Source organism: Tachysurus vachellii, chromosome 16 (genome assembly GCF_030014155.1).
Source record: "Tachysurus vachellii isolate PV-2020 chromosome 16, HZAU_Pvac_v1, whole genome shotgun sequence".
NCBI classification, from domain to species: domain Eukaryota; kingdom Metazoa; phylum Chordata; class Actinopteri; order Siluriformes; family Bagridae; genus Tachysurus; species Tachysurus vachellii.
In genome coordinates this window covers 2,349,285-2,376,691 of record NC_083475.1, presented here as the reverse complement: position 1 = coordinate 2,376,691, position 27,407 = coordinate 2,349,285, and the positions used below count along the sequence as shown (strand labels likewise).

The 27,407-nt window shown below is 37.6% G+C and overlaps 1 protein-coding gene across 1 annotated transcript; it reads left to right on the top strand.

Annotated features, from left to right (window-relative positions):
• Window positions 1–5,896: 5,896 nt before the first annotated feature.
• On the top strand, window positions 5,897–27,407 carry LOC132858843 (NLR family CARD domain-containing protein 3-like). The gene is made up of 9 exons (XM_060889361.1): window positions 5,897–6,182; window positions 11,558–11,663; window positions 11,876–11,992; window positions 14,235–14,285; window positions 14,568–16,337; window positions 22,591–22,785; window positions 23,679–23,852; window positions 24,858–25,031; window positions 26,287–27,407. Exons 2-9 carry the CDS (start codon window positions 11,608–11,610, stop codon window positions 26,462–26,464), a joined length of 2,715 nt encoding a protein of 904 aa, XP_060745344.1. The 5' UTR covers window positions 5,897–6,182; window positions 11,558–11,607; the 3' UTR covers window positions 26,465–27,407.

Below are 27,407 nucleotides of genomic sequence, written 5' to 3'. Positions count from 1 at the left end.
ACATACTGCAGTGACTGGACAATTGGAACAAGAATCTGTCCAAAGATCATCTTGAGAACAAAAAGACAGGCATGGCTTCTGATGCTAGCTTAGCCCTGATGGTAATTATTCATTCATTCATTCATTCATCTTCTACCGCTTATCCAAACTACCTCGGGTCACGGGGAGCCTGTGCCTATCTCAGGCGTCTTTGGGCATCAAGGCAGGATACACCCTGGATGGAGTGCCAACCCATCGCAGGGCGCACACACACACACACACTCTCATTCACTCACACAATCACACACTAGGGACAATTTTCCAGAGATGCCAATCAACCTACCATGCATGTCTTTGGACCGGGGGAGGAACCCCCGAGGCACGGGGAGAACATGCAAACTCCACACACTCAAGGTGGAGGCGGGAATCGAACCCCGACCCTGGAGGTGCGAACGTGCTAACCACTAAGCCACCGTGCCCCCCTGATGGTAATTAACTATTGAAAAATGTTTGAGGAACACGAACACACAGTATTCAACAATATGCCGATAGTCATTAAACTGGAAAATAATTAAAACTGGAGCCATGCTTCACATATAAAAATCACAAAACCTTCACTTCAATGCATCTTCAAAAGAACCTGTGAAAACAGAGCATAAGAAAACGTTTAGATTAGCAAAATCACACTGTAAAACGTTAATGAACACCCAGTCAGGAAATTTCCTTTGGCCCAGATTTGGGCCAGATAAACAGCTGAGCTGTGGCCCAGATTAATTTGTGTTTGTCGGCCCAGATATGGCCCACATCTCCTTTGCCAAAACTGAACCAAAGCAGTGTCATAAGTCCACCAAGCATGAGCCAAATGTAATTTTATGTGGCCCAAATATGGCACACCTCTTTTTTTAAATAACTGAACCAAAGGAGTGCCATAACCCCACCAAACATGAGACAAATAATACAATTTAATGTGGCCCATATGTGAGCCTTATATGCAATTTTAGTATGGTTGAGTTCTGTTAAAATCTAACGGCCCATATGTGCCCCACATGCAGCTGACAGTATGTAAAATCTTATTAACTTAAAGGTGAATGAAACACTCAACAACAAATGTACTCAAAACAATTTACTTCAAAACAAGTGTTTAAATAATTACAGCTTTAAGAGTAAACATAAGAATACATTTAAGAATGTACAGTATTCAACTCAGAGTAATAAAAATCACAGAAAAAAAATCCAAAAAAATCTGAGTAACTTGTACAGAGAACTTGAATTGAGAAATTGAGTTTTGATGTGCAGGGACGTTTTGACGTGGTTTTGATGGGCCCAATGAGGGTCTGCAGTGTTTTGTTGGGCCTTGTGTTTCTTCATTCGCATTTGAGGCTTTTGCAGTAAGGGGATTCTGCCTGACTGAACCTGCAATAAAGAAGTTAGAGTTGGAGGATAATGGGGGAAAAAAATCATTTAATATAAATTATTTCCTTTAATATTTTAATTGCAATAATTAAGCACCTCTGATTGACCAAAAAAAAAAAATGTTTCCAGTATATTTTCGAAAGGAATTGCAAATTGTATTTTTCAATATGTGAGCCATAATAATACGATAATTTCTTATGACAAATTATTTAGATTTTGTTTTTAGAATATATTTTTAGAATACTTTTTCACCAACCAGTTAAAATTGCTGGCTAAAAACACTGGATGTATTCTGCTTTAAAAAAGACATGCATGACATTCAGTGCATGAGACAGATTCCAAGAAACCGTCTGCAAAGTGCAAATCCCAAAAAGCGAATACTAAAAAAGTCAATAACCACCGTAATACACCGTACTGTCACCAAATTCATCTCACACATCATAGTTGTCCTGATAGTTATACTACAACACTTATTTGGGGTAAATATGTTTTACTTTTGGGGGAAATACTTTAATATAAAAAAAAAAAAAAAAAAAAAAAAAAACATAAAAATTATACAATTTGACATTTCTCCCAAGTTGACTGTTTTTAGTATTAGCTTTTCGGGTTTTGCACTTTGCAGACGGTCCCTTGGTTCGCACATAGAGACTTGTGTATTTTGTCCACCACGGAGGAAAGCTGATTTTGAGGAAAATTGGGTTGTAGCTGCCTCTCTACATTACTACGATAGAATAAAGGTGTTATTTGTGTAGTAACAGCGTTTAGCTCAGGAGTTATTGACTCGGGGAAACTACAATCTGTGAATATGTGCCAACTTTACTTAAGTGCTGTTGATTTATAGCCAAAAACATCGGAATTTAAAACGGCAAACCAGCGTACTAGCGTACATTAAACTTTTATTAAACTGAGGAAAATATTAGCTAATTTGACCCCTTCCTCAATTAAACTAATAACTAAACGCTTAATAACATGCAATATTGACACATAATGCTGAATATTTCAATTATATGACTGTAAAGTGCCAATCACTTACCTGAACGTAGCCTACACAGTCGTGAGGAAAGCAGAAATGCCGCCCGCTGCCCGAGTCTCAGTCAAATTCGCGCCGTAGTCTCACTCCACCAATAGGAGGGAAGATGCATAGCAACCTGAGGTGTGGAACGGTGGATGTCTGCCGCACTTGATTTCAGGATTCCTGTGTTTTTCCAAGTATAAGCCAAATGTTTACCACAAGTCGGTGTTTCTCACTGTGTGCCATAGCTCAACCACATATGGTTCTCATGTGTTCGTTGTTATCTGGGCCATATACCTAAAAATGAGTTGTGAACCAAGAGAGCATTTCCCACAGATTTTAAAGTTATGGCAAAACAAATATGGCCACAATTTGGCCCATATCTGTATAGCCACGCCACATCTAGGCCATATGTGCCAGATAATACCCACATGTGGCCCAAACGTAATTGCTATCTGGCCATCTGCTAATGACACTGTACTTACAGTGTAGGTATACAGTGTCATATACCTTATATAGTAAGGTATATATATACAGTACCTTATATACCTTATTATATACAGTATATATAATATACCTTATACTTATAAAATCTTTTAAACAGTTTAAGTTGCTACTACAAACAAACAAAAAATAATACAACTTTCAAAAGAAACACATTTTTGAACGGTTATTTTAATACACCTGAGACATATGCTAGCATCTAACGAGCATGCATAACTTACACACGCTTATATGAACCAACAAAAAACACACCTGAGACATAAGCTACTGTTAGCAACAAGCACGTGTACATGCATACACACTTATATGAACCAATAGGGGGGAGAAAAAAAAAAACTTCCACAAGCGAAATTCAAACGTTGTCACTGGCTAACGTTATTAAGTGTGACCTGACAGAAATAGCTCATGTTACTGTGAACAGAACAGACAGAAAATTAGAAAGAAAAAAAATAGCATCAATCGTCACATTTACACTAAGTTAACTTATTAACATTTAACTAACATCAGTTTTATGGTAATCATTTATTGTCAGAAAGATTTCAATATATTAGAATCTTTACACTCACCGTTTCAAAGTGCTTTCAAAAATCCACGGTTTGCGCGCCGAGGACCAGCCAGCGCATTGTCACGACCTGTTTCAGGCCCCGCCCCTGCTTTATTTGAACTGAGAAGCACAGGCACGCACAGCATGCATGCGCAGTCAGAGCTGGAGGCATTTATCTATAACATGGGTGTCAAACTCAAATTCACAGTGGGCCAAAATATAAAACTGAGATAAAGTCACAGGCCAAACTGAATATTTATTGAAAAATGAACTGCAACTGATGTGTAAAGTTCAACCTTTTTCATATGGAAACAAACTTTAGTTTTGCTTAAACACGGGATTTGGAACAACCAGAGCTTGATATTACGAATATTTCTTAATAAGAAATTAAATTTGAAATAAAAGACACATCAGTGGTGTTCATTTCGCAAACTTTGACCATACACTTTTTGACAAACTCTCCCTCATTAAAGGGCCGGGCAGATTTAGCTGTCTCTGCTGCCACAATAAAGCTCGCCTTTACAGCAGCTTCACTTTTTGATTTTGCTTTCATGAACATAGTCTGACAGGAAAACAGAGTTTTTTTCATCTCCTCCGCCTTCTGGAGCTTCTGCTTTACATCCAGGTCCTTATATTTCTCATAATGTTTCGTTTCATAGTGTCTTCTTATGTTATATTCTTTCGTTACAGACACGTTAGCTCCGTTAGCACACAAGACAAACAGGTCTGTCCTTTACGTTCGTGAACAGATAATCTGCCTCCCTCCTGTCTTGAAAGCTCCTATTGTCCATCTTTCGTTTGGCCATTTTTGTGGAGGGTGGAGTTAACTTGCCCGATGTGACTGTAACATGGTTGTTAACGACTGTCAACAGAGAATGAGGGGCGCTTGCTGTTCGTGACTACGCATCAATACAGTGGCAAGACATTCTGGGATTTGTAGTATTAGCGGAGCATGCGGCTAGCCAGCTGTAATGTACATTTGATATGATCTCGTGGGCCAAATATAATTAGAGTTAGGGCCTGGGTTTGACACCCCTGATCTATAACGTTAATCGGCGGAAAGCCGCAAAGACGGTTATAGAAGGTATTTTATATTTTTTTTACCTTGTTAGCCTGCCCTGCAGCAATGCTTTCAGTGTTTTTTATTTGATTGAAGTATAAAATAATCATTTAAAATAATAAAAGGTGTTAGGGTGTCAAAACTTAGCCCCTCATCCCAGGATAAGTGAAAGTGTGTGTGTCTACCCTTGCTTTTACTTTTAATGGATATTAAATTGGCTAATAATGAGAAGTAATAGATAGGAAAGTAATTTTTTATATGGTGTCTGTACACTTGACATGCTAATACTATATCATGTTTCATCATACTTGGAGACGAAGAGAAGCAGAATGACGTGAAAAAAGGGAAGAAAGGGACAGAGAGGCCGACTGTGAAGCCTTAGAGAGACAAAACAGAGACACAAATGTAGATAGAGGAGAAGACGAAGACAGAGAGGCAACGTGAGTTGAAAGAGATGTATTTAATTCCATTGATAAGGACAAATGTATTGACCGTTTTGCCTCCATGAAAGATAGGAGATACAGCTTAATAGTACCATCTAAAAATTAACTGCAAAGAATTTTCACAAATCCAGGGAATTTGGCACTGATGAGTTGTACAATGTTATGCTATTTGTGTTCAAAATGTTTGCAAAGTTGTGTTTTGTGTCTGTTTCTCCCACAAAAGCATGTTTTTCAAATGAAAACATATTTCTATAAGCCCACCATAGTAGTTTTCATTATTTAATTAGAGACATTTCTTTTAAAATGTATTTATTTTGAGGATGTACTGTATTTAATATCATCCCACAAGTAAAAGTTTGTTGGAGGTACAGTAATAAAAAGTTGTACTACTACTGCATGTTTCTGCTACAGTTTAGTAGTGAACTTAATGTACACAGATTTGTGTGTGGCGGTAGTACATATACTGTACAGTACTGTGGTGACATTTAAAAATAAATCAGTTATACCAGTAAAATTTCACTATTCTTATTACCAGAGTTGATAGCACAAACAAAATATAAATGCAAACAATCAATTCAATATTAAATAAAAATAAAATTGATTGATTTGGTCTTCATTCATTGGACACACTGTAGATAATGCACACATACATAAACTGATTTGATTGAAGACTGGCATCATTACATCATGCATAACATTTTGGTGTCCACTTTTGCCATTTTAAATAATACCATAACTTTTGGCTTATTATGTAGTCATATAATACATTATATAAAACTCTTCTTGTTTTAAATTCTCACTGAGGGCAAAAACCCCCTAAAGATGAAATCCTAGAACCGCCCCTGAAATGAATTAAAGGATGATAACAGTTGTTATGGTTTTGTATAGCAATAATACACAATTTGTACCCATTTTGAACCTACTGTACTAAAGATATTAAAGAGAAAAATCTGAATATGTGAATGCAAAACTTTACCACAGTCTCCTTTTTAGAGAGATTTGCGAGTCAGCTCTCAACGTTCAGCCAAAGAGCCGATTCAAAGAGTCGACTCATTCCCAAACAACACATCACCTGTTGTGATCAGACAAACACACGACTCCTCCTTCCTAAAGTGAAAGAGTTTTTCTCTCAGCCTCAACTACATTTTGTGGAGCGATTGGAAAAGTCAAGAAAATAGGACAGAAACGGAGGTATTAATGTCACACAACAAGGACCGTTGACTAAAGGTGAGTTAAGTCTTTATTATAAATGACTTTATATAAGAAGAACACAGATATATTGTAAATAAAACCCGTGTAAAATCAGCTGTGTGTGAGGTAGAGTACAAGCTTACCTGTAAAACAGGTTTAAACAGGTTTGTATGCAGTCCTTTCAGTCTCCTCTCTTCAGTTGCTCATGAACAAAACATACAGAATGTTTGTAGAAAATCACTATAGTATACTGACATAATGTGTTTTTAACATAGATTTCTTTACATTTTGCTCTCTGAAAGTGTATTTATTCTGTAAACAGGTGTATGGAGTGAATCTAAATCTAAGTCGAGAAAATTCAACCTGTCAGGAATTAAAACATTTTCAAATTTAATACCTGGGGAAAAAAAGTAAATCCTGGTTACCCATAACCAGACATCCCAAGTGTCCCGGATGTTCCGGGAGTCTCCTCATATTGATAGCGGCTCCCTGATACCCGCAAATTAGTTACAATCTCCCGGAATCTAGAGCGAGCGAGCAAGAGCGCGCATGCGCGACAGAGAGGGAGGGGGAGCGAGAGACCTTGTGTGTGTGTGCTAGTGTGCCTCATTAAGCGCATGTAAGACAGAGAGCATCCTGATTGGCCTGTTTCGGTAAGTCAACCAATCAATTGTCAGTGTGGGCGGGGCTTTTATCTCTTCTCCCGAACCGAATTAATCAGTGTATCTAGGAACAGGAGCGCCATCATGGCCCATGACAGAGGGAGAGAGCCCCAAAAAAACACAGTATAAGACACATTTTACACCAGCATGGACTCCTTTTCCACCGAGGCAGTTTGAGTGTTGGTTCGGAGCCTAATTTAGAACCAGTTCGTTCTTTTTCGACAGCCAAAGCACCGGCTCTGAACCAGGAAAAGTGGTTCTTAAGTAGCACCAAAACGTTGCTGGTCTAGACTTAAGAACCGCTTGTGTCAGGGGCTGTGGGCGGGGCTGTGGGCGGGGCTACTGTTAGCGCATTTGATAATGTACCTTAAGTATACTAATGTTTAATACACTTTTAATTTACCGCAATATGATACATTATCAGCACACATGATAGTAAGTAGCTACATGCTAAGGCTAACGTTTTTCTGTGTTAATGATAAAATAACGTTATGTACTTTCTCGATAACAACCTCCGTTTATACAGATTACATGGAGCTGCACGTACACGTTGGATTCGCTGCGTTTGGATGTTAATGTAGGTTCACAAAGCCATGAGCATTAACAGTAAAGCAACATCCACCATTGTTGATGTGTGTGTTTGTCGCTGCTGCGCTAACGTTGCTGGGACACGTGACACGTATACAGTGACGTCAGACTCGGCTCTGTGATGCTGTCTAGCCGGTGGAAAGGCACAAAATTCTACATAGGATTTATCCTGTAAAACATGTTTTGGAAAGATTTAAGCTTAATATTTCTTATGCTTGCGAATTTTGTGGTCAGGAAAAAGAAACAATTTTGCATTTGTTTTATCATTGTATCTATTCAAGACTTTTTTGGAAGGATATGGAAAATTATATTAGTAGAAAATTGGGTTGTGTGGTAGAAATTGGTGTATGTGATGTTTTTTTTTATTTTGAGGGAGATAATTTTGAAAATAATGTACAATATATTATACAACTAGTTATTATATTAGGAAAGTACCATATACACAAAACAAAGTGGGCCCTTTGTAAACCAAATCTGTCTCATTTTATAAATGATTTCAAGTTATACAGTAATCTTTTGGAAAAAGTAAAAAACAAAAAAGCTCAGAAAACATGTTATGTTTTAAAAGAATTCAATTTTTTGTAACTTTTTTCCTTTCTTTTCTTCTCTTTTCTGGCAGCCAATATGACTGATACCTCTTGTTTGTATGGCATTGAACAAAATGTGTATTTTGTGTTTGTCTTTGTGCATTAATAAAAAAAAAAAAAGCCAGTGGAAAGGCAAACCGGTTCTTAGAAGGTTCGCCAGTAGAACCAACTTTGAACCAGCACCAGTGCTAGCTCATGAACCAGCACCCGGTTCTTTTTGGTGGAAAAGGGGCAATGGTCCATGGCAGAGGGCGAGTGCCCCAAAAAAAAAACAATATAAGACACATTTTACACCATCATGGCCCATGGCAGACTGAGAGAGGGCCCCAAAATACCACAGTATAAGACACATTTTACACCATCATGGCCCATGGCAGAGGGAGAGAGCCCCAAAAAACACAGTATAAGACACATTTTACACCATCATGGCCCATGGCAGAGGGAGAGAGCCCCAAAAAACCACAGTATAAGACACATTTTACACCATCATGGCCCATGGCAGAGGGAGAGAGCCCCAAAAAACCACAGTATAAGACACATTTTACACCATCATGGCCCATGGCAGAGGGAGAGAGCCCCAAAAAACCACAGTATAAGACACAATTTAAACCAGACTACACGAAAGTGTCCCCCTGTCTTATAAGCGTTAAACATACTGATGCACGCTGTACAGTTTGTAACAGTGACTTCAGCATTGCCCATGGCGGGGTAAATGATTGTAAAACACGTGTTGACGTGACTTCAACACGTTTCTGCTCATGTGCAGATTTTTCAGGCCGGGTGGTTGCCAAGGCTACATGAAAACATCAAACTCCTTATAGACCTGTTTAAAGTTGTAATGGAATATAAATAAAAGCAGTTTACATAAATAGTATAAGCAGCTTATATAAATAGTAAAAGTCATCTACATATTTTAATATAATTAACAAATAATTGGGTAACACTTGGGGGCACGGTGGCTTAGTGGTTAGCACGTTCGCCACACACCTCCAGGGTTGGGGGTTCGATTCCCGCCTCCGCCTTGTGTGTGTGGAGTTTGCATGTTCTCCCCTTGCCTCGGGGGTTTCCTCCGGGTACTCCGGTTTCCTCCCCCGGTCCAAAGACATGCATGGTAGGTTGATTGGCATCTCTGGAAAATTGTCCGTAGTGTGTGATTGCGTGAGTGAATGAGAGTGTGTGTGTGCCCTGCGATGGGTTGGCACTCCGTCCAGGGTGTATCCTGCCTCGATGCCCGATGACGCCTGAGATAGGCACAGGCTCCCCGTGACCCGAGGTAGTTTGGACACGCGGTAGAAAATGAGTGGGTAACACTTTACAATAATGTTCATTAGTTAACAGTTGTTTACAATGCGATGAATATGATGCCAAAGCTGCCAACATATTTCTGCATTCTGCATTCCATCATCCATGCATGAAAAAGGCCTTGAATGGTCTAATTGTGTAGGATTCAGCAGTGACAACTGCAATGTCATGATTGGTAAAAACAACTCTGTCTTATCAAGAGTGAAAGCCCAGGCACCTTATACTGTATATACAGTGTTGGCTGTCCAAGTCTCTTGGTTAACACATGTGTCAAAACTGCTGCAAAAGAGCTCTCAATGTCACCTGAGGAATTGATAATTGACCTCTACTACTACTTTGAGAAAAGTTCAAAAAGAAGAGAAGACTAAGCAGTTTCAGGACTTTTGCAATGTAGCCCAGCAGAGAGTACAAAAGCACTGTCCAACACGTTGGCTTTTTTTTTTGTGAAAAGGTTTGTACCATCTGCTCAACCAATGGCCAGCCTTTAAGTCTTATTTTGAGTCACATATTGAGAATCAGAGGTCCTGTGACTTTCAGAAGTGGTTGACAGACACCACTATGAAACTTTACACTTGTTTTCTCTACAATGTCACACAGTGCTTTTATAAATTTAATTTGATTTTTCAAAACAAGGCACCAGTTCTATTTAAGTTAAAGGACAGTGTGGAAGAACTCCTCCATGACATAGCAAGCAGATTTATTGTGCCAAAGGTATTGAGAGAACTGAAATTGCCCTGAAATTCACTGTCCAGATGAAGAACTTTTTGTTGGGTTCTTGACAAGGAGGCATTTTCTAAGTGAGGAAGCACTCTCCACTCACAAGATAAAGCAATTCTTCAAAGATCAGAGCATTATATGTCAGGAGCTTTAAAAAGCAAAGGAAAAGTTACGAATGAGAGACCAAATTTTGACAAATCTGGCAGTGGTCAATCCAGAGAACCAAGATGATGTGAAACCAGAGCAAATTTTGACTTTGGCAGAGAGATTTCCAAATACGATGAAGGCAGATGCCAGAGACCAACTCCATTTAGAAATCCTGGATTATGTCTCAACTAACCTGGAAGCACTGGTGCCAAATTACAAGAATTTACCAGTCGATGAGTTCTGGGGGAAGCTGTCCAAAGTAAGATCTGTGAGCTCAGGGCAGTTGAGATTCAGGGAGATCTGTCAGCTGATTAAGGTGCTACTGGTGCTGCCAAATTCTAACTGTGATGTGGAAAGGGCATTCAGCATTGTGCATCACATCAAGACAGAATTTAGGAGTCAGATGTCTCACCAAACACTTGTGAATCTGATGTATTGCAAGATAAACAAATTCAGTGACACAGAGTGCTATGAGGTTGAAGTTTCTGGAAAGTTGCTCAAATCTGCAAAGCAAGCAGCAACAAAGTAAAGGAAATAGGCCTAGGTCTACATGTAGTTATAGAAAATAACAAATAGTTATTTTATTCATTCATTGTTCTGTGATATCTAACTCTATTTCGGTATACAAGTAAAGTCATGTTCTTTGGTGAAATGTAATATCCTGGTCCTCCTTTCTTTTATTTGGGGGTGGTGGTGGTGGTGGTGGGGTCTTCGGAATACCACCCTGAAAATACTTTTTGCAGGTTGGGATATCTGCATAACGAGTAAAGGAGCCAGGCTCTAACAGAACTCAATCCAGGCCAATCACAACACACCTGAGCTCTTGGAGTCAGGGCTTAATTTGTTAGTCTTCTTTTAAAGTAATGCTTGGTGTCAGTCAGGAGCAGCACAGTGGTGTTTTCACTACTTTAAATTGCTTGTGATGCTTTTTCTTGCAATGTCACTTTTGTATGCATGTGTGTGTGCATGTGTGTGTGTGCGTGTGTGTGCGTGTGTGTGTGTTTACCGGTTTGGCTCCATATTCACTGTGACCCTAATCATTATAAAGGACTGAATATGGTGATAAGAACGTGAGGTGTGTATATTGATCACTCAATAGTGTCACAACTCCAGCACGCAGGCAGTGACTCATATAAGGGTTAACTATCTACAGTGGGATTTATTTTTTTTCCACTTTTTAAATCGCAGGAGACTTCATGTAACCGTAAGGTTGCCATCCAGTGCTGAACAACCTTGAACCTCTTTTCAACAATTCTATTCCAATAAACAACTCACTCATTGTGCTACATGAACACAAGATTATATATTTTTGTTTAATGAAACAATCAATAAGCAGTATTTTTTTAAGGATAACAATATGGAAATTAATTTGATAATATAATTGCACATTTGTTTGTGTGTTTTTTAGGAGTGTGATCCATTCCATCTGTGTGTTTGTGCAGATTTTACTAATTTTCAATGATGGAGCCTCTTGATCTGGACACAGATAATGTTTCTACACCATCAAACATCTGGTAACCTAAACATCCATGTGTTATAGTCATTAAATATTCACATCTAAATTATTACTTTCATACTTTCAATTTCATTATCCAAATGAAAAGAATAATTTAAAATTTTAGTCACTACTTAGCAGAAAAAAATGCACATTCTAAGTAAAATGAAGTTATTTAAAAACAGTAAATAGCGTAAAAAAAAATAAATTATGGTCTTTATTGTTGTGCAGTAAACTCAAGGGAAAGAGATCAGAATCACCAGCACCCAGCTGTATCTCCATGAAAAGTGATCAGTCAATGCTTGCGCTTATGGATTTTAATGATGGAGACGCCTCACTTCTACACAGGTAATTTCTCTTTATTGTTAATGTCACTGCAAAAGTGGTACTTAAAGGCAAATGTATCTAGAGAAACTAATGACAAACTAAATACTAAACCACAGTAACTAAAATAAATGGCACTTGTTTTGACATGATGTTATTTAATGCAGTGAAATTCATGTGTTTGTATGTGTGGTTTAAGTGTCCAAATACTTTTTGGGGTAAGTGTATTTGGTTATTGAAAGTTAGGCAGTTATTCAGAATCATTTAGCCATTGACAAGAGACCAAGCCATAAAAATCTTCTAGAATTACACCATTTGAAAGTGTTAGTCTAGCCACATAGCACTCTTTAGTCTTCTGTGCTAATTCAAGTCAAGTCAAAAAGCTTTCATGGTCAATTCAGCCACATAGAGCTGACGTATTACAGGGTGAAATGAATTACTGTTCCTCTAGTATCACGGTGGTGAATAAAACACAGAGCTATATACAGCAACAAAGAGATAAGGACTAAAAAGTAAGTTATGTGTATGTGTACAGTATAACCAAAAAAACAGTGTATGACAAAGAGACAGTGCAGACAGACAATACAACACACTACAGTTAAATAAAACTAAATGATTATGATCTTTAATGAAGCCAAAATTAAGTGTCTAAAATTAGTCACCAAAACCTTAATTTAAGTCTATTTTACGTTTAAGTTTATTTGAACTGATTGACTTGAAATGTTTACTTGTGGAATGTTTCAAACAAATGTCACTTGAATTGAAATTCATGCATTTTGTAAGTGTGGCTTAAGAGACAAAATAGTTTTTTGTAGTATGTTTGGTCATTGCAGGATATACCACTGCTTAGCATCATTTAGTCAGTGACAGGATACCAAGCCATCAGAATTTTATACTTCTGTTACACCAGAATTCACTCAGGGAATCTACAGAGCTGCTGTGTGGTCACTGTAAGACATGAACAGGAATATTTAAAACGCTCAGTGGATATGTTTTAGATTTTCACATCAAATTCAAATTGTCACATACACATACAGAGTACAACATGCAGTGAAATGCTTTAAGTTTTTGCCTATTGCAGGTTATTATGAGCCTGAGGTCTGAGAGCAGGGTCAGCCATAGTGCGGCACCCCTGGAGCAGGTGAGGTTAAGGGCCTTCATGAAGTACCCAACATTGATGTCTAAGCAGCTTGTGGGCTTGAACCCCGACCTTCTGATCAGTAACCCGAAGCCTTAACCACTGAACCTCATCTTGTCTGGAGTTTTCCTTTAAAGGCTGTGCTACACAGAAATTAGCACCAATTTTAATAGTATAATAGGAAAATAAATATCTGTAGACTGACAGAAATGTATTTTTATTATTAAATAAATGCTATTTTGATGAAATCCAAGTTGTTGCCTCATAGTTCCAGGGTCCCGCCCAATATGCAAATATATTTTACCTCATTTCTGGGGTAATTGACATGGAACATGCTTTGGTGTATGCGGTTGCTACAAAAAACAGCATTTACTGTTTGCTGCATTTTCGCTGGCGGCAGCAGTGCATTTTAAGACCCAACGAGACACCTGGGTGAAAGATCGGAGCCAGCGCTGGTGGGAAAACATATTTGTTTCTGGTGCGATGCACGACTCGCGAGTCACCTGTGAGTGACGTAAGTCCGTTTGGGAGGAGTATAATGCTGACGTATGTGGCTTGAACAACCACATTCATTTACACCTGTCCAGTTTCATCTGAAATGCGTCCCAGACCACCTCCTGAAGTGGTTTGAGTGATCGGATTTATATCCGTCTCGAAACCGTTTTGGAGGGCATTTAGACCTAGTCTTTTTACCATCGGATAGCTATCTGATCACAGACAACGCATGAAGTGACCAGGTGTAAAAACCCCCTAGGTTTCCTTCAGGTTCTCCAGTTTCCTCCCACCTCCCAAACACATGCCAGTAGGTGGATTAGTGAACATAAATTGTCCCTATGTGTGATGGAACCTTTCTGACAAGATTTCTTAAAAACTATATCACTATTTGTATCTGTTTAGAACACATTACCTATATATTCAGAGTGATGGATTCAGTCACATCCCTAACAGACAAATAGATATAAACATAAAATAACTAGAGTTAAAATGAGAGAAGTTTCACCTAATTTTTTTCTCCACTTTCATAATATTTTTAGCCACATGGTAATAGGTATTAGGCACGGTGTAAAATTAAGTCTAAAGTTTAGAGTTTAAGACATGAACATGATCAGCTACACCGTTTGTTGACAGTGTTCTACAGAAGACAGTAGACAGAACAGAAGCAAAAATCACAGATACAAGGTAAGATCAAAACCAAAATGAATGTGAGACAATGCCAATTGTTGAAAGATTAAATTAAAATTTAATTGAATGGATTGTTACAATGACTGTTCTGGTATTATAATCCTCTCTGTTGCTATTTACTAGAAGGTGATTAGATTATAAAAAAAATCAAAAAGTAGATGAAGGCAAGCACAAAGTGAGAACATCATAAAAAAACTATCTGTGGTGACCAGTCAGAAAAAAGTTATCAATAATTGAAGTGCATGTTTCACATCATCTTTCTGCTTCACAATATCACAGGCACGACACAGAATCTGCTGCTGTAAATGAATTCCACAAAAAGTTCAAATTAAATCTGATGAATGAAGTGATAATAAACCTGGGACCCCGAACACTCCTGAATGAGATCTACACAGAGCTCTACATCACAGAGGGAGACAGTGGAGAAGTCAATAATGAACATGAGGTGAGACAGATGGAGGCAGAGTCCTGGAGAAGAACAACAGGGGGAGCACCAATCAAATGCAATGACATCTTTAAGCCTTTATCTGAACAAGACAAACCCATCAGAACTGTGCTGACAAAGGGAGTCGCTGGCATCGGAAAAACAGTCTTTGTGCGGAAGTTCATTCTGGACTGGGCTGAAGGGAAAGCAAATCAGAACATCCAACTAATATTTCCACTTCCTTTCAGAGAGCTGAACTTGAAGGACCAGAAACTCTCATTGAGTCTCATTGAGCTCCTTCATGACTTTTTTAAGGAAACAAAAGAAACAGAAATGTTCAATTTGGAAAAGGTTCTGTTCATTTTTGACGGATTGGACGAGTGTCGTTTTCCTCTAGATTTCCAGAACACAGTGAGAGTGTGTGATGTAACTGAATCAGCATCAGTGCCTGTGCTGCTGATAAACCTGATCAAAGGGAATCTGCTTCCCTCTGCTCTCATCTGGATCACCTCCAGACCTGCAGCAGCTGATCAAATCCCCCCTGAGTGTGTGGATCGAGTCATAGTGGTACGAGGGTTCAATGACCCGCAGAAGGAGGAGTACTTCAGGAAGAGGATCAGTGATCAGAGCCTGGCCAATAACATCATCACACACCTGAAGTCATTAAGAAGCCTCTACATCATGTGTCACATCCCAGTCTTCTGCTGGATTTCAGCCACTGTTCTAGAGAGAATGTTTTGTGAAGCAGAGAGTGGAGACATCCCCAAGACTCTGACTCAAATGTACACACACTTCCTCATCATTCAGACAAACATCATAAGAGAAAAATACTCAAAGAAGCAGGAGAGTGATGAAAAAATGATTCTTAAACTGGGACAACTGGCTTTTCAGCAGCTGAAGAGAGGGAACCTGATCTTCTATGATGAAGACCTGAGAGAGTGTGGTATTGATGTGAGAGAAGCAGCAGTGTACTCAGGTGTGTGTACTCAGATCTTCAAACAGGAGTTTGGGCTTCACCAGAGAAAAGTGTACTGCTTTGTTCATCTGAGCATTCAGGAGCATCTCGCAGCTCTGCATGTGCACATGACCTTCATGAAGGAGAAGAGAAATGTTCTTAAACCGAATCAGTACTCTAACAGGTGGATGAAAAAAAATACAATCTCAGATGTACACAAGATTGCTGTAGATCAGGCTTTAGAAAGTCAGACTGGACATCTGGATCTTTTCCTTCGCTTTCTTGTAGGTCTTTCACTGGAATGCAATCAGAAACTCTTACATGTTTTAGTAACACAGACAGGAAGTAGCTCACAGAGCATAAAGGAAACAGTTCAGTACATTAAGCGGAAGATAAGTGAAGATCTTCCTTCAGAGAAATCCATCAATCTGTTCCACTGTCTGAATGAACTGGGTGATAATTCTCTAGTGGAGGAAATCCAACACTACCTGAAATCTGGAAAACAAAGTGAACTTTCTTCTTCACAGCTGTCTGCACTGGTGTTTGTGTTACTGACATCAGCACAGGAGCTGGATGAGTTTGATCTGAGTAAATATTTCAGTACAGATAAGATAACAGAAGATGTTGTTCTGAAGATGATGCCTGTGATTGCAGAATCCAGTAAAGCAATGTAAGTAAATCTGAATATAACTGTTCTACTGTTACAGTATTACATAATAATAATAATAATAATAATAATAATAATAATAATAATAATAAGAAGAAGAAGAACAAGAACAAGAACAAGACGTTATATATAGTTGTTGTTGTTATTATTATTATTATTATAAAAATGTTTCCAGAACCAGAATAGCTATGAGATCAGTATTAGCAGCCATCAGGGGATCATTTGTGACCTTGAGCAAAGCAGTTTCTATACCGTGTTTAGTCATTTTTCATCACACTCATTTGATGTGTAAAATGACCACTGAACTACAGAGTGTAGTAGAAGTTTAGAAATAAGAAAATAATTTATTTTCTTTAATAAAAAAATTAATAATTGCTTCTGATCATTTGGGTTGCTGCATTTCTGTAAAGAGCTTTAGGTGATGGAGGTTTTGATCACCTGAGCAGTGATTTATCTTCAACAGGCTGCTGAGCTGCAACATTCATTAGTCTAACATTTCGTACTTTAGATTAGGGTCCATGCAGCTGTCATCCAGGTACCTCACGTATGCAAACATTCTGATTCCCAGTGATCAGCAGATTCGTCGTGTAGAAGCGTAAGCTTTTTATTTACACCAAAACAAAATCCTAATTACGGTGGCAAAAACAAGATGATCTGGAACACGTGCACTTATACTAATTTCGATAAACACTGTAAGGTATATAATGTAGTCGAAAACATTGCGAGATTTATTTTTGGAAAGTGCAGGAACTACATATATATATATATATATATATATATATATATATATATATATATATATATATATATATATATATACGTATGTATATATATATATATATATATATATATATATATATATATATATATATATATATATATATATATATATATTTCAAAAACCATCATTCTGTATGATTTATATGCTGCTTCCCTCATGGAGCCCGAGAAGTCATCATTTGTTGGTATTACTATATTTAATTTGTGGAGACACTTTAATCCCTAACGAACGATTTTTAAATGATTTTATTCTTTGTTATTCAAAACTTGTTGAGCTTTGTTATTTCAGTTCTTTATTCAAAAGAAGGAGCAAAAGAAATAACACACTTATAATTAAATATATTCCAATATATTGTCTTTTAATCTTATATTAATGTGTTACATAGAAACATACACAAGCAAAAATAAAGGTTGTTCCCATAAAGCTCATTCCAGAAAGATCATACTGGTTAACCAGCTACACCAGCCCCGTTTTGCTTGATAACACCATGACTATGCTGGCCACCCAGCTATACCAGCACTATACCAGCATGAACCAGTAAAAACCAGCCTGGAATTCATGCTGGTTTATGCTGGATTTTTCAGCAGGGAGGGTCTCCATATTTTTGAGAAACGCTTCAGAAAACTGAGTCGGGCCGATAATAAACAAAAATCAAAACAAAAAAGGCTTACGATTATGGAATAAAAACACTGTCAATAATAATCGTACGTAATTCAAAACATTTGTGTGTAAATTTACCATTATTTTAAAGTGTGCTAACAATGGCGGATCAGCAGCCAAGCGCACACTCATTGTCTCAGGTAAGTTGGTTTTTCCTTCCAAATTCGGACGGTAAAACCAACTTACCTGAGACGATGAGTGGGCGCTTGGCTGCTGATCCGCCATTTCGGCGCCAGTGGTTTAAAAGAGGGCGGGGCGCATGCGCACTTCGTGGAATCGATTCATCTTCCCTCGGATAATAATGCCTGTGAACGTGATGACGTATTTTGACAGTTGTTTCGCAGACCGCACTTCGTGTGTGAAAAAGAGGTGTTGTGAAAACAAGCGTTGTGTGTGTAAACTGTCATAGTCGTACATTTTGGAGTTGTATTTGAACAAACACACAAAATCTCGTATCTGTAAACTGTCGTGGCCGTAAATTTTAGGAATCCAACTCCGCAAAAAACATAATTACGTAAAATAGTTTTAAATTACGCACAACTAAATTAAAATTTACACACAAATGCTTTGAATTACGTACGATTATTATTGACAGTGTTTTTATTACATATACGATAAGGTAAGAAGTAGGACGTGTTAATATAGGATCAGCTTTCCAGCGCTGGAGAGAACTGAAGGAGCAGGAAGTTGGTCACATATTGGAGTTTCCTGAGTCAATAACTCCTGAGCTAAACACTGTTACTACACAAATAACACGTCTTTTCTATTGTAGTAATGTATTATATATATATATATAAATGTATATATAAAATTCACATTGATTGTTGATCAAACTGACTCATAACACTTCTGGATGACCTAATCTATGCTTAACATAAAGATTAATCAAACCTTTTATTATGGATTAAAGTTAAATAGTAGAATTATATATGTAATGCCTGTATATATGTAAATTACATATAACCACCTCATCCATATTCCATCCCATTCACTGCTCATTGTACAGAATTATTTTTAATTCATTTGTTTTTTACTGTATCTACATCTTAATTGTATCTACATTTTAATTTTTCTCTGTAATTCTGTACTTCTACCCATTTTGCTATTTTCCATATACAGTACTTCTGCTTTACTAAAATAAGGAACAGTCGTAAAACACATTTCACTACGTCATACTGTGTATGTTTATGTATGTGACAAAATAACATTTTAAATGTAATTAATGTCTGTAATATAATGGATTACAGACAATGTAACTTTGAATGAAAATAACTTTAAATTTCCACAGTAGAATTATTTTGTCTTTACTGTGAGCATGACGTATCTCAATATAAAGTGAACTGATTCAGTTTGATCAACTAACAATTTGAAATATCTATTTTATCATGGATTAAATGTGCCTCCTGGCAAAAATGTAAAGAGCAAATTTCCACAGTAAAATTGCTTGATCATTATAGTGACCATAGAATAGGCCATTATGAAATGATCTGACTTTGATCAACTAACAATTAAACTGTCCAAGCAAAAATCAATCAAATTTTGGAATGAATCAAAATGTCAATTATATTGAAACATAGACAGTGAGTCTGAAGATCTATTACTTCAAAATCCTCCAGTAAAATTGTTTAGATTTATTTAGTTTATTGTGAGCATAGAGGAGGGCATTCTTAAGTGATCTGATTTGGTTTGAGCAACTAACATCTCAAAATGTTCATTTTTTAATGGATCAAAATCGGATTCTGGTTAAATAAAATAGACAGAAATATCTAGTTTGAATGAAAATTACTTCAGAATTCCAAAGCAGAATTATTTGATCTTTATTGTGAGCATAGAGTAGGTCATTATGAGTGATCTGAGTGAGTTTTATCACCTAACACTTTTAAATTTCCATGGCACAATTATATGGCCAGATATGGTGATTTTGAGGGATTAAAACTTTAAGGTTTTATAGCGGGTCCCGGGTAGGTCCCCACTGGGAGATATATAGATAATCCTGAAAGTGAAAATATCAGAAATATTCCTGAGAAATCAGCGACACAGGACAACGGTTGCTCATTCTCCATTAACACGGATTATCTTTATTTTTAACTTCATTTCAACTTTGCATCTGCAATCATGAATCATTTTCTGTTGTTTTTGTCTGCTTTGTATTGAAGCACAAGTTATATCCACATTTGGATAACATGATGCGTTATAGTCTTCAAAGGTTTGTTTTCACATAAATGTATACTCACATATTTTACAAACATTAACTTATAAACATTTGTATGAAACCAAAAACCAACATTTTCCCTATAAATCCCATTTTTGGTCTAACATCAATCATGTTTACCCTTTTTCCTTTAAACACCTTACATCTTTGTCCTTTTATCCAAAAGAGTATTTTTGTAATAACTACATTTTGTAAGTGTTCACTTTTACAACAGAATAAATCCCATTTGCAGTTAAACTGTATTACATTTACTCTATAAGAACACAAACTTCAATAATAAACACATCTGTCTCATAACTTGAATCTGTATCATTGTAATATTAACGCGCGTGTGCCCATAAACAAGGCCGCAGCCGTAACTGGTCTTACGCTGTACATTCACATTAACATTGTACTACACACACAGCTGTTTTCCACACGCACTGAAATAACCCACAAATGCCCCGGAGCCATAAGGAACAAATAAAATAAACAATATGGGGACGTCTTGTGTACTGTTAAACTTTAACTGTTTACACATTTGACATACTTTTAGCTTACAGAGAACACATCACTGGGGATTCATATTAGCTTAGAAACATCTGTAGTCACATAAAAAGTGTGTAACTAACCTGAAAATATCAGAAATATTCCTGAGGAATCAGCGACGCAGGACAATGGTTGCTCATTCTCCAGTAACACTGATTATGAGCTCATCTTGCTCTGTATGCTAATTGTCCCAGTGTAACACTGTTCGTGGTTTCTGCCGCCCTGTGTACAATTGATGAAGTACATGTCATAGTGTTTTTTTCCTGTAATTAATGGTGCTTGCAAAGCACATTCTTGTTATCCTGCATACTTATTAATGTGCTTGCAAAGCAACATTCTTACTATCCTGCATACTCTTCCTCTTGCTTGCGGGTATTCTGATGACGTCACATGTAGCCCCGCCCCCAAAATGAGCGATATCAAAAAGTTAGCAGAACATGGACATGTCATATATCAAAACACTCAGTACGATGAGGGCAACTGACGTCACGTGTAGCCCCGCCCCCAAAATGAGTGAAATCAAAAAGTTAGCACAACATGGACATGTGACACGATGAGTGGAACTTGCCACGTGCAAGCACATTCACATTTTCTTCAGGAAATGTCCGTTCTAGTTATTATTAATGTGCTTGCAAAGCACATTATTGTTCTCTTGCATACTTATTATTAATGGTGCTTGCTAAAGCAACATTATTACTATCCTGCATACTCTTCCAGACAAAAATTCGGCATGTAACTTGTGCCACAGCTTTTGTCCTAGACCCATAAATGACGTGACAAATTGACCGGCTCATTGAGGAGAGGTGTGCTATGACTTTTATAAGCGATCCAAGTACCGGTACTTCCCGTACGTCACGTGTAGCCCGGCCTCCAAAATGAGCGAAATCCAAAAGTTATCACAACATGGACATGTCATATATCAAAACACTCAGCACGATGAGGGGAACTGACGTCAAGTATAGCCCCGCCCCCAAAATTAGCAAAATCAAAAATTTAGCACAACATGGACATGTGACATACCAAAACACTCAGCACGATGAGGGGAACTGCCTCAACCGTGTTTTGGTCACGTCACATGACGTCACGTGTAGCCCCGCCCCCAAAATTAGCGAAATCAAAAAGTTAGCAGAGTGTGTTTGTGCCCTGCGATGGGTTGGCACTCCGTCCAGGGTGTATCCTGCCTTGATGCCCGATGACGCCTGAGATAGGCAAAGGCTCCCCGTGACCCGAGGTAGTTCGGATAAGCGGTAGAAGATGAATGAATGAAAAAGTTAGCACAACATGGACATGTGACATATAAAAACATTCAGAACAATGAGGGGAACTTGCTCGCGGGTATTCTGATGACGTCACGTGTAGCCCCGCCCACAAAATGAGCGGAATCAAAAATTTTGCACAACATGGACATGTCATATATCAAAACACTCAGACCGATGAGGGGAACTGCCTCACGCATGTTTTGGTAACGTCACGTGACGTCACGTGTAGCCCCGCCCCCAAAAATAGACTTATATAGGCTATCGGAATTCCGGAAATTCCCGATACGGAAGCTCAAAGGGTTTTTTTCCCATAGACTTGAATGGGAAATTCTTAAAATTCTTTTGTTCTCTCTGTAGATGTAAAGGAGACTCTCAATACATGTAACTATCAACTCCACACTATCAATCCAATGATTCCACAAGTATTGGCCCCCAGTCAATACACGTTTGTCCAAAAGTATTGGCCCCCCAGGGTATTTTTTAATTTTGCACAACATGAACGTGTCATATATCAAAACACTCAGCCCAATGAGGGGAAGTGCCTCACGTGTGTTTTGGTGACGTCACGTGACGTCACATGTAGCCCCGCCCCCAAAATAAGCGAAATCCTAAATTTTGCACAACATGGACATGTCATATATCAAAACACTCAGCACGATGAGGGGAACTTGCCACATGCAAGCACCATTCACATTTTCTTCAGGAAATGTACCGGTCTAGTTAATGGTGCTTGCAAAGCAACATTAGTACTATTGTGCCGGACAAAACTTCACTACTCACTAGTGTGAGTGCATTGTTTTATTTTATTTCATTTAGTATCAGCTGTGATTCACTTGGAGTAAAAAGTTGGTCATCTCTGGTCTCAGCACTCAGATCAGAAACCTCCAAACTGAGAGAACTTCATCTGACTGTGAAAACACTGGATCTGTCTGGGAATAAACTAGGAGTCTCAGGAGAGAAGAGTCTCTCTGCTGGACTGAAGAATCTTCACTGTAAAGTGGAGACACTGAGGTAAGATCATCTCTCTGAGACTCACAATAACTCACTAAAAGCAGCAGTTATATACAGTGTTGTGTCTTTGTAGAAGCCAACATTCTGTTTTCCTACTTAAGCTTAGACAAAAATTTATCAAGAGTAACTCCTCGTAGGGCTTTCGAGCCACATGCACCAAATTCGGATATGTTGTAGACCAGTGTTACTCATTGCGCGGCTTGCGAGCCTCCTGCGGCTCGACAAGCTTTAATATGCGGCTCGCATATTACTATATACTAAAATAATTAGCACAACATGGACATATTAAAACACTCAGCCGAATGTGGGGAACTTCTTCAAGAGTATTCAGATGACGTCACATGCTCGTCTCCACTTACCTCCAAATGTTTTGGAACCCTAGCTTTCTGTCTTCTTGCTTCCAAAAGTAACACTGACCCTTATGTCCACTCGCCTCAAAAAAGCACCGGCCTTTGCGAATACTTGCATCGTCAAAGCCAACATCAAAGTTTGTCGCGACGAACTTTACAAATCTAGTTATCATGGACTATATGTGTAATTTAAAAAAAATGTCCTGTGTTTGACCTGATAGATTTTAAATATCATGTACACTATGTTAAGTGTCTGGTGTGTGTGTGTGTGTGAGTGTGTGTGTTACATAAACAACTGATAAATGAACAGATCTCATTCAGCTCATTGTCCTCTTTTTACAGTCATGTAAGATTTTTTTTCTTCACAGCTCATTATTTTGAGTGACCGCTGATTTTGAATTTCTTCTCAAAACTGTGCCCACCCTGTTTTACCCAGGCGCACTTACTGTTCACAATCTGACAGTAATGTTTTGTTCACTGTTAATTATACTTTATATAATAAAAATCTGTTGATGAAGAGTGTGTCATTGTGTCTCTCTTCAGGTTGTGGGGTTGTGGTGTCTCAGATGAAACCTGTGCTGCTCTGACTTCAGTTCTGAGATCAAACCCCTCACACCTGAGACACCTGAATCTGTCCTATAATAAACTAGGAGACTCAGGAGTGAAGATTCTCTCTGATGTACTGGAGAATCCTCACTGTAAACTGGAGACACTGAGGTAAGATCACCTCTCTGAGAATCACTTGACCTGCTCCTCAGTAAGACACATTCTCTAATAGTGAGACTTATGCAGAAGTTTTAGGTTCATCATCAGTGTCCTTAGGAGGAAGATTGTTTCTTTTCACTGCACACTGATGATTTCTCACAGACTCTGATGTGACTGCAGTGTGTCTGAAATTACTGTGAAATTTACTAAAACATTGGAACTAATCACACAAACTGGAGCTGGGACACAAACTAAATGTACTGTGTGAGCTGCAGGGTTTAAAAGCAGCACTGACATGGAAATGATGGAAATAAATAGAACTTGGAAAGTAAAATTAAACGAGTCTCTGATAAGCTCACACTTTCAGAATACAGAATTGGGCAGTAGTGCTGTGTAATGATGGTTAAAATGATCATCAAGAGTTTATTTCAATTTTACTTATGAATATTATACAGCCAAATCTGGAAAACGTATAATAAACAGAAGAGAAATAAAGAAGTTCTCTGTATTATAATATAAGAACATGTAAAACTCTGTTCAGTGTACAAGTGGGTCTGTTTTACACTAACTGTTATAATAAAATTAAATTGTAATAAGACTCCACTGTAGAAAACAGAATGATTCAGAGGTGAATGAACTAAACCTATACTATACATGTCAGAATTTGTACTATACATTTGTGTTGTCAAGGTTTTTGTTAGAAACACAAGTCTATCAACATGATCCAGCTTTAGTGAGGACCACAAGAGAGTAACAATATTCCCCCAGTACTAAAAGCCCTCTCTGAAGGGGAACCTTCACCTGACCTAAATGATATTAAAAACTGGAGACTGCTGAGTTTGTTATTCGGAGATTATAAATTACTCTCCAAGGTTTTGGCCAACAGACTGAGTGAAGTTTTAGAACAAGTCATCCATCATGATCAGACAGATTGTGTCCCAGGAAGATGAATTGTTCAACTCTTCAAACCTACCTGTGTACAACCATTGAAGAGTGTGTCATTGTGTCTCTCTACAGGTTGTGTAAGTGTGGTGTCTCAGATGAAGACTGTGCTGCTCTGACTTCAGCTCTGAGATCAAACCCCTCACACCTGAGATACCTGGATCTGTCCTATAATAAACTAGGTGGCTCAGGAGTGAAGATTCTTTCTGCTGTACTGAAGAATCCTCACTGTAAACTGGAGACACTGAGGTAAGATCATGTATTAAAACATTAATGGTAAATCATGGTCTAATCTTCATCCAGGTCGTAATAATAGATAAACACATTCTGTATAAATAAAACACAGTCACAGTTGTTCTTGTCAATACTGAATAAACCATTTACACTTTCACAGTCTGGGTTTAAAAAATACACCAATTAACTAACAACTTTTCCAAAAACTAATTAGAGTCTGACCCTGTTTTAGGTCTGATTACTGACAGTCTGATCTTCTCAAGAAAAATCTGTTCATGTGAACTCGGATTAAAACAGAGATTTTGTCGAGATGTGAAGCAGAGAAAAGTATTGTGTCTGTGATTTAAACATAAAATAAAATAGAATAATAAAAAAGAAAATAGAATAAATAATACACAATGACTGTTGTAAACACAGAGCAGATATTTTATGGTGCACATAATTAATAACACAACATTGTAGCTGAGGACTGAGGAAAGGAAACTACCAGACAATAACTTATCACTGTGTTAAAATACTAAAATATAAAAATACTAGTTGTGTATTTAAAGTTTGTGTAGATTTTTTTATTGTGTTAGCTAAAAAAGTTGAAAAAACATTTTACAGTAATTTACAATGTAAACGTTAATAAAATGATCTGCAGCACATACTTACATTAATGTTTTTTACATTAAAGATAATTAAAGATATTAAAGATAATGAACTAATCAATGAATACTCAAAAGTCATCAGAATTGAATTCTTCCTGGGGACATGAGCCCAGACTGTCAGAAAAGGGTAACTCCAGCAGGGATAAAATCCAAACTCTAATACAAGGCTAGATGACAGACAGGGGTTTATTGAAAAAAATAAAAATCAACAGAGACAGGAAAACACTAGGGAAAAACAAAACAACTAAAATATAAAACAAAATACAAAAACCAAAGTCATAACAGAGAACATCAGGTAAGTAACGACAAACAACAAGAAGGACTCAGCAGTATAAATTGGGGAGGTAATTAGTGAAACATAAGGTGCAGGTGTATAGAGGTGAGAACAGGCTATAGATCAAGTGGGACAAACACGTGAGATCACAAAACATAAATACATACGCATGGAACAGGATAGCAACAAATTGACTAGGCCATCCATGAGCCCAGACCCCCTACAAAATTGAAGAACATCTGTAAAATGTTTGTGGTCCTATGCTCCACTAGTGAGCTTTCTAGAGAAATTCTAGAAATTTCCTGTGTACACCCAGTGAAGAGTGGGTCATTGTGTCTCTCTACAGGTTGCGTAAGTGTGCTGTCTCAGATGAAGGCTGTGCTGCTCTGACTTCAGCTCTGAGATCAAACCCCTCACACCTGAGACACCTGGATCTGTCTGATAATAATCTAGGAGTCTCAGGAAAGAAGCTGCTGTCTGATCTTAAGGATGATACACATTACAAACTACAGACGCTGAGCTGAGTAATGACCTTTTAATAAAAGTTCAACCTCATTATCCTTAGTTTGAACATTTTCTTTATTTTTAATAAATATCAGATTACCAGATTAGAAAATGTCACTTTATTCTTTTAATGTGAAATTTTCTTACAATTCTCTTTAATGCTGTTTTGTGTTCAGTAAAGTGTGTTGATGTAAAATTCATGTGAAGGCAGAAAACAGGGATTCAGACAGTCTACAAAAAGTCACAAATGAGTTCATGAGAGTGATTGTTAATGAACATTGTGTCTTCTGTCATTCCTGTAAAATTCACCTGAGTTTGTTCTTAAAGTCTGCACTTAAATATAAATGTAGAACAAGATCTAAATGACACAGTAGTGTTTGTTATTTAAAAAAGCTTCCGTGATTGGATTAGAACAGTAATGTGATGGGTAAAGATCTACTCATTATTTTGTTAGAACTCATTTAGTTCTAACACTTTAAACAAACTGAGATGTGAGAAGTATGTGTACGTGCACAATGAATCGGACTAAACACAATTCTACACTGAGTGTATAATGACCTCTGATCCCTGGATAAATTCCCTGGACATCAATCCCAAAAAAACTGATGGATTATTTGGAGCAGCAGGTGAAAACCCACATGAACTTCAACTGAACCCAGTCAGTGGACATTTCAGGACATTGGTGGATTTCTCACCTGATAGGATTGGAATTTATCTGAGGAGTTTATCTGATGAAGCCCATAGGAGACTCACTATAAGTCACACTTTATGCTCTGGGTAATTAATTTTCCAGTGATGTTATACTAAATGTCAGAACTCTTCTAATCAAATTAATGTTCCACAACTAACTGTTGTATAATGTAGTTTCAATTGGTTGTGATTTTACGGTTTGTGTGATTTATTATTTGCTTATTATTGTAATATGATTTACATTTTTCTCATGATTTACAGTTATAGCTATTT